This window comes from Anomalospiza imberbis, chromosome 9 (assembly GCF_031753505.1).
Source record: "Anomalospiza imberbis isolate Cuckoo-Finch-1a 21T00152 chromosome 9, ASM3175350v1, whole genome shotgun sequence".
Classification (NCBI taxonomy): domain Eukaryota; kingdom Metazoa; phylum Chordata; class Aves; order Passeriformes; family Viduidae; genus Anomalospiza; species Anomalospiza imberbis.
The window spans coordinates 11721276-11730091 of record NC_089689.1 but is presented as its reverse complement, the minus strand read 5'-3'; the positions used below and the strand labels follow the sequence as shown (position 1 = coordinate 11730091).

Sequence of the window (8816 nt, the reverse complement as noted above, 5' to 3'; positions counted from 1 at the left end):
CTAGTGGTCAAATATGAAAAGGAGAACTCTGATTTTCCACATTTCCCCCTTTTTTGTTTTTTATGTAAAGGGTTTGTGTACCCTGATGTTAAAACAGTTTGCACCTGTAAGGCCATTATCTTTTTAAGACTATTACTGCTTATCTGCTGGATACAGGATAAGATACATGCAATACAGATCACAATCAATGAAAACTTATCAAATACAGTCATGTCACTGACAAAGAGACTTGTATAGGAGAACAAAAGGATAATGTCTAAGTGGGAAGTGGAAATAAGTGGCTACAGTTCTAAAGTTCAGGGTTTCAGGGGCTGTGCTGTTTAGGAAGGAGGAAGTTAACATTACTGAAGCTGAATTCATCTTAATAGCACTTAACAGAACTTAAAATAACAGACCTTAAATTGACTTTAACTTTAATTTAATTTAACTTAAATTTAACTTTGTTTACGCTTAGCAACACATAAACTTGACAGAAATTAATTTGAACAAAAACTAATCTTAACAGAAATTAACTTATAAGAACATAACCTTAACAAAATCTTACTTTGACAGAAGTGCAATAGAACTTCAAATTAACAGAAGGTAAACTTAACACCACTTAAATTCAATAGAACTGAATTTTACCATGACTTAAACTGTAGTAAATTGAAACCTAACAGAATTGAAAATTAATATCACTTAAATTTAACAAACGTTATTTTGCCTCTATCATTACAAAAAAGTTACTGGAAATCTGTCATACAACAGTTAAACATCAAGGAACAACACGTAGGTAAACAACTGTTCCGTGACCAAAATAGCAGCAGCATGCGTTTGCTGGAGGGATTAAACTGCTGCAGGTAAAATTCAGGGTTATAGGACTTAGTTAATGGCTCTCAGTGAATCATCTCTCCAATAAACAATCCTGTTAAAAATCACAGCTCCCTGAAAAGACAAGGTTAATTTTAACAAATGTATTTCAATGCATGCTGCAGGCACTCTGACAGCAGTGTGCCACAGCTTCAGCACTTTGTGCAGGGCATGATCCTGCCATGCACCGGAGCTGATGGGCGGCTCTCGGCAGGCACCAACTGGGGGCCCGCAGGTCGGCGCTGCTGCCCGGGTGCGGGAGGAGGCGGGAAAGCTCTGACAAGCCGGGGGGTTTTGAGCCCAGGGGGCTAATACCAGCCTTGGGGCCAACTGTGGGCAGGGGGAGCTCCGAGGGGGTCCCACCACTGCCAGCAACACCGCGCACCAAATTAAGGATCGATCCGTTCTGTGGATTTGTTCTCAGGGTCTGTGGATCCATACCCAGGTTGGTTTTCGGTCTCTTTCTTAGTACTCCTGTTGCAACTGCTTACAGGAATTTTTTAATCTCAAGGTCTCTTTCATTTAGGAAAGAGATTCAGGGTGTTTAACCCATAATGACAGTGGCTCCAATATGGAGAAATTACTGTAATATTTGGAAGTTGCACTGACACTACCGGAACACCTCCCCAATACTCACAATTCTAACTTAATCAGCTGTGCCAGCATCTTGCTTTCCATTGGATTGTGACTCGCAAAGAAAGACCCATCTCTCATCGTTCGTAGACAGAGGGGGATGTTAAAAGCTCCTCTGCACAGTCCTTGCCTGTTGCTGAGGGGGCACCAGGAGACGATTCTTTCCCAGCACCCTCCTTAGCTTCAAGAGTTTCTAAAATAGCTCTCCAGAGAGGTACAAAACCAGCTGCAATCTTATCACCTCTGATCACCCCGTTCATCCCCCAGTTCCACTGGAAAGGCCATGCTGGCCTTTAACGTGTGATGCTGCCCAGTGTAAAATCAGCTTAGGAGAATGAGAAGCAACTGATTTTCTGTGTTTCTTTAAAAGTTCAGACATAAGTTCAAAGACAAGTTTTTCTTCTGAAGGCATATTAGTGCCCATGTGCCCCACAGGTCACCATCAAAACCTGAAGGGATGGATGCCGGCTGGCTCCTGCTTCCTTTCAGCAGCACTTCAGTTCTGGGGGCATCCCCGCTGGACGGCCAGATAGGTGAATTCTCGTTCCTCACACGGGACAGCATTCGCGGGGGTTGAGAGACACGGACCATGCTATGCAAGCAAAGCTGTTTGTTGCATCAGCTTACCAGTATTCATAGGTCTTCAAATTCTGTACAAAATTTTCCACTTGAACTCCTTTGCCCCTGTTCCCTCAGTAACACAATCTTCTTGGTTATCAGCAATGTCCTTGTTACATATTTTTGTCAGAGTGGTCAGAGTGACCAGACAGGATGTCTTAACTTTTGTCCTTGCCTTGAGTTTACCTCTCCCAGGGCCAAAAGGATGGTGGCACTACCCAGTTCACCTTCTGCAGCTGTCTGATTTTCCACATTTTGGAATACTTTTGATAAAGTATCTTTGTTTATGTGATTTGGAAAGAATGCAATTCTGGATTTGGGTGCACTGCTCCTGGACCACTTAGTTTATGATGGCGTATAATCATTGTGAAAAAGTATTTTATCTTCAGCTGTTGGGTTATTCAGGAGAAAAAACAAACCAAAGGAATGATATTGAGCTATCTATCTAAATAATAACTGATGGCATTGATCCATGTGAATTCTGACACCTGCTACAGGAGCGTTGTCATCTAGCAGGCACATAAATAGCCAGTGAAGAGACCACAGCCTTACACTGAAGGCACCATGCAAGTCCTTCTCCTTCTCCTCGCAGCGGCAGGGCTTTGCTGGGGGCAGTACAACCCCAACACTTTCCCTAAGAGAACTTCTATTGTGCATCTCTTTGAATGGCGCTGGCAGGATATTGCTCTGGAGTGTGAACGCTACTTAGCTCCGAATGGATTTGGAGGTGTTCAGGTGAGTTGTTTCCTGTGAGTACAGGAAAATGGCATTGTAATATTTGATTAATAAGTTATTAATAATTAATAATTTGGTTAATAACGCCTGAGTTGTAGACAGTCATCTCTAAGTAACTTTGCTGCTGGGGAGGAAGAGTAGGAGGTAGTAACTGCTTTTAGAAGCAACCCTAACTCTGCAGGACCCTATAGGAATGAATGATGGTGTATGTCTAGCAGATCAGTTACAAAGGGCCATGCTGAAAGGCTTCCCTTGAAAGCTACGTAGAAGGTAAAGCTCTTCACCTTCTTCTAAAGGAATTATGGAAGCAATGAGGTTTGGCATTACAGGTAAAAATAATTCCTGTGGCTTCAGCCCTTCCATGCACATGTCCTGGAAAGCAGGCCCATGCTGGACCCGGGCAACTCACAGGAACAACCCAAAATGTCTTTCTTGCCAGTGTACAAGACAGACATCTCACAGACCTGAACTTCTGCTGTGGGAGGGAGAATGGGTTGGGTACTAACTTTCCTCTGAGGGCAGAGATCCTGAGTGCAGATTTTGCCCTTAAAATGTTGAAGTCAAACCATTTGCTTTCTTATCAAAGTACATAATTTCATCTGCAGGTTTCACCTCCAAATGAAAATATTGTCATTACTAGCCCGAACAGACCCTGGTGGGAACGATACCAGCCCATTAGCTACAAGATCTGCTCTCGATCAGGAAATGAACAGGAATTCAGAGACATGGTGACCAGATGCAACAATGTTGGAGTAAGTGCCTTGAAAATCTGTCTGGTACGGCAAGAAGTGCTGCATCAGCTGAGGGAGGGTGCTGCTGTCCTCAGAGGAGGTGTAAACCGAGAAGAAACTGACAGGGAAAATAATCAACAGTGATGTGGTAAAGCCCTGGCTATTACTTCACATTTGCTACAAAACATACTGAAATGCACATAATGCTTTTCCAGGTTCGTATCTATGTGGATGCTGTTGTCAACCATATGTGTGGGGCTGCAGGTGGCTCAGGCACACATTCTACCTGTGGAAGCTATTTTAATGCTGGAAGCGAAGATTTTCCAGCTGTGCCATATTCCGGCTGGGATTTCAATGATGGCAAATGTCACACTGGAAGTGGAGAAATTGAAAATTATGGTGATATGTATCAGGTAACTTCCCCTGGAAAAATTTTCAAATCTTTTTTTTTTTTTTTTTGATATGTTCTATTAACTCTGCGGTAAAATCAAATGGTGTAGTGCCTCACAAAACCTGTGCTTAGTCACTTGACAAGTGAATGAAGTAGTGACCATAGGTACGTGTGGCCAAAATATTCTAAGTACCGAGGAATCAAGAACCTATGTGCAGATGTTTGCTCCTGAAGATGTTTGTGCCCAGTGTCCTCAGCTCAGCCTGTGAGCTCATTTTTATACCTTATAAACTCAGTTGATCATGAAAAGGAGCCCCCTTGGAAAATTGACAGCAGTGCAAGGTGGTGCTGTAGTTGCACAATTTACAGGATTTTGTAGTTGGAATATGTAGCAGTTCTTTCTCAAGCTCTCCCTTCAGCCACTTTGCAACAATACATTATGTTTCTGCATTTGCACTGCCTCATGTAGGGCTTGTCCTCCACGGGTTCAGGTGGCTTCTGCTGTGGTAATCCCTCTAAGACATATCTCAAATCCTGGATTACAACAAGTTAAAGGTATTTCCATTACAATGTCCACTCCCAGTTCCTTTGGACTAGACCATCATGTTTAATGTTGCAATGAACTCCTCCCCTTACGCCTGCTCTGCCTTGGATTTGCCCAGAGACTGCGGTCTCTCAGGGCTGTTCCTGCCCCAAGTGCAGCCATTTCTGTGTGCTGCAGGCTCTTCAGGGGGACATGGCTGCTGCATGGATTTAACCACAGCCACAGGGGCTCTGAGGGACAGCTGTTCCAGCACGGCCCTGTCCATGGACCTCAGTGTCCCCTGAAACAGATCTGCTCCAGCACGGCCTCACCCACAGCCACTGTCCCCTCAGAAAGCAAACCTGCCCAACCTGGCCTCGCTCCTGGCTGCAGTCCCTGCAGGGTGTTCCTGCTCTGCTGCGGCTTTATCCATGGCCACACCTTCGAGGTGCTCCAGCCCAGTCTCCTGAACAGCTGCTGGTGCCTCAAGCTGTACCTGCTGCAGCACGGAGCTGGCCTCGGGCCCAACAGAGCTGGCCTTGGGCCTTCAGGGCCGCCCCTGCTGTGGCCCTGACACAGCCACGGCCACAGGCACCTCAGATGTACCTGCTCTGGTGGGGACTCTTCCATGGCCACAGGCACCTCAGATGTACCTGCTCTGGTGGGGACTCTTCCATGGCCACAGGCACCTCAGATGTACCTGCTCTGGTGGGGACTCTTCCATGGCCACAGGCACCTCAGATGTACCTGCTCTGGTGGGGACTCTTCCATGGCCACAGGCACCTCAGATGTACCTGCTCTGGTGGGGACTCTTCCACGGCCACAGGCACCTCAGATGTACCTGCTCTGGTGGGGACTCTTCCATGGCCACAGGTACCTCAGATGTACCTGCTCTGGTGGGGACTCTTCCATGGCCACAGGCACCTCAGATGTACCTGCTCTGGTGGGGACTCTTCCATGGCCACAGGCACCTCAGATGTACCTGCTCTGGTGGGGACTCTTCCATGGCCACAGGCACTTCCAGATGTACCTGTCCCACCTGGACTCACGCACAGGTCACAGTCCCTGTGGCTCGAGTCCACTCTGGAGTTCCAGCGTGTCCAGTCCAGCAGCACAGGAGCAGCAGCGCTGCCCCGGCCGGGTGCCGGCCCAGGCCATCGCCAGTGGCGGGATCAGAACATCCCAGAGAGAGGGGATCAGCAGCACAGGCTGCAGCTGCAGCCAAAGCACAAAGCAGCCGCTAATGAGCCCGAGACTGTCATGCACAGTGAGGCCAGTGAGCCCCATGGCAAGCACAGGAGCCTGTCAATCACTACCCAAGCAGCAAAACCAGCTGTAAATTCCATCTAGCACCTTAATCATAGCCGTTGTTAATTCAAACCCTTTGAGTCCCACATTGAGCACCAAAGAGGACTTGTGGTTTAGCTCAGCCAGCAGCTGAACACCACTCAGCCTCCTACTTCCAGTGGGATGGGGCAGAGAACTGGAAGAGTAAAACTGAGAAAACTCATGGATTAAGCTAAAGACAGTTTAATAGGTAAAGAGAAAGCCACACACATAAGCAAAGTAAAACAAGAATTTATTCACCACTTCCCATTGGAAGGACGGTGTTCAGCTGTCTCCAGGACAGTAGGGCTTTATCATGTGCAACAGTGACTTGTGAAGGCAAAAGCCTTTACTCTGGATATCACTCTCTCCTTTATTCCCAATCCAATACAACCTCATTAACCACCACCCAACCTCCACCCCTCCTTTGGTGTAACACACAGGTATCTTTATTTTTTTCTTTTCTGTTGCACAGGTCCGGGACTGCCGCTTGAGTGGCCTTCTGGATCTGGCCCTGGAGAAGGACTATGTGCGCTCAAAGATTGCGGAGTACATGAACAATCTCATTGACATGGGCGTAGCAGGATTCCGAATTGATGCTGCCAAGCACATGTGGCCTGGGGACATAAAAGCATTTCTGGACAAGCTGCACAATCTAAACACTGAATGGTTTTCTGCAGGAACTAGACCTTTCATTTACCAGGAGGTAATCTCCACATTTTCTCCTTTATGCATGCCTTTGTCTTTTGTATCTCTTTTGCCTCCTCCTTCAGAGGAACAGCAATACATCCTCATCTAACTTACCCTAGAAGGAGCTCACAATTTACTTAGAGCAGCCCTGCAGACATAGGTAGTTTTGCGCGGCTACGCGTTAGTTTTCTCGGCCCCGGTCAGGTCTTGAGCGCCCGGCTTGGGCGTCTCAGCTTTTCGTCGGAGCTGGGGCTCGCCGCAGTTCCCAGGCGCTTTTGGTGCCGCGCTCCGGGGTGGGCTGTTGGCCGCGCTTTGCCGTCGGCACGAGGGAAGAAACAAAGAGGCAGGGAATTCGTCCAAATCCATCCGCGTGGTGGCTGGATGCTTTATTGGCTGCGAGAGCTGCGGTGGAAAAGCTTCAGCCCGCTCCCAGCTTCGTACAGACTTAAAAATGCCTCCACAACAGATTGTCAATCAACTTTACCATTCCTTTCATCAGTCATGTTTTCACATGTGTCCCCCACACCTTATACTGACTTTGTGTTGATCTACACAGCAAAAATACGTAGTTACATTCTTCTCAATGTAAAGCAAGAATCATGTTAACTTCTGTACATTGCATTTTTGGTCTTTGTAAGACAAGAAGGGATGCAGGTTTTCTTTCTTGTACCAGGTAATTGACTTGGGTGGAGAGCCCATCACAGGCAGTCAGTACTTTGGAAATGGCCGAGTGACAGAATTCAAGTATGGTGCCAAACTGGGGACAGTGCTCCGCAAGTGGAATGGAGAAAAGATGGCCTACTTAAAGTAAGGATGAAGGTGCTGCAACTTCTCCAGGATTCACTGGATACACCAATTGACAGGGTAGCTTCAAGTCTGTGTTTTTGTTTAGGAACTGGGGAGAAGGCTGGGGCTTTGTGCCTTCCGACAGAGCCCTGGTCTTTGTGGATAATCATGACAACCAGAGAGGACACGGGGCTGGTGGAGCTTCTATTCTCACCTTCTGGGATGCCAGGTAAGGATTGCTCTGGTCTGGGTGATGCTTCTTGCTTTTGCTTGTTTGTCTGTGTGTTCTCTGGCAGGTTCCTCTGTCTCATTCCTTGTTTGTCCACCAAACAGGCTCTATAAAATGGCGGTCGGTTTCATGCTTGCCCATCCATATGGGTTCACGCGTGTGATGTCAAGTTTTCGCTGGCCAAGATATTTTGAAAATGGAAAGGTGAGCTATTAACGCTGAAGATCCATCCATGGGGATTAAGGGTGAGAGCAGGGCCAGAGAAGTAGACCAGTGTGTTTCCCTGTCCCAGGCTGGATGTAGCCGGTGAAACTTTAATGCTCCCTCTAGCTTTGCTCTCCAGAGGGGTTCTCTGCTTTTTCAGTCAGAAAATATAAATCTGTCTTTTTAATGCCAGGATGTCAATGACTGGTATGGACCCCCAAGTAATGCAGATGGCTCCACAAAGGCCGTCACAATCAACGCGGACACGACCTGTGGCAACGACTGGGTTTGTGAACATCGCTGGCGTCAAATCAGGTAGGGCACTGGGGAGAAACAAGAAGTAAAAGCAGTTGCTTTTGCTTGCTGCTCCATGTGGTTTTCGAGGTGTTGCAGGTGCAGTGGCAGACACTGCTTGTGTTTTCAGGAACATGGTTATCTTCCGTAACGTGGTGGATGGTGAGCCTTTCTCCAACTGGTGGGACAATGGCAGCAATCAAGTGGCTTTTGGCCGTGGTAATAAAGGTTTCATCATCTTCAATAACGATGACTGGTAAGTCAGTGGCAGAAATAGTTTCCTAGAGAGAGCAATAGCCTCCCTCATCAGCAATCCAACATGAGCTTTTTGAGTGCATGCTGGGTCCAGAGAGCTAAAATGGGAGTTTAGCATGGGTAGGATCAGAAAGCTCTTGCTTTACAATGCCCTTCAAATAATAGAGTAAGATCATGTTCAGAAATCTTATACACCATTTGACATACCTGATTTAAAAACAATGGATAAATTGTGTTTATTTTCTCAGGAATATGAATGTGGATGTGCAAACTGGACTGCCTTCTGGTACCTACTGTGATGTTATTTCTGGACAAAAGGAGAACAACAAATGTACTGGAAAGCAGGTGTTTGTTTCTGGTGATGGAAAGGCTAATTTCCAGATTAATACCGATGCTGAAGATCCATTTATTGCAATTCATGTTGATGCCAAGTTATAATGCGGGAGAAATATCCTCCTCTGTTTGGTCTGTGTATTACTGTTTCCCCGATATGTTATTCCCTGCTTTTTGAGCATGAGTGACTCTCTATCGAATAATAAATGGCATTCAAAT

At 46.5% G+C, this 8816-nt stretch overlaps 1 protein-coding gene across 1 annotated transcript; it reads left to right on the top strand.

Annotated features, from left to right (window-relative positions):
* Positions 1 to 2303: 2303 nt before the first annotated feature.
* Positions 2304 to 8816, top strand: LOC137479300 (pancreatic alpha-amylase). The gene is made up of 10 exons (XM_068199680.1): positions 2304 to 2835; positions 3441 to 3587; positions 3782 to 3979; positions 6282 to 6512; positions 7170 to 7303; positions 7389 to 7511; positions 7616 to 7715; positions 7909 to 8030; positions 8140 to 8265; positions 8513 to 8816. Exons 1-10 carry the CDS (start codon positions 2665 to 2667, stop codon positions 8700 to 8702), a joined length of 1542 nt encoding a protein of 513 aa, XP_068055781.1. The 5' UTR covers positions 2304 to 2664; the 3' UTR covers positions 8703 to 8816.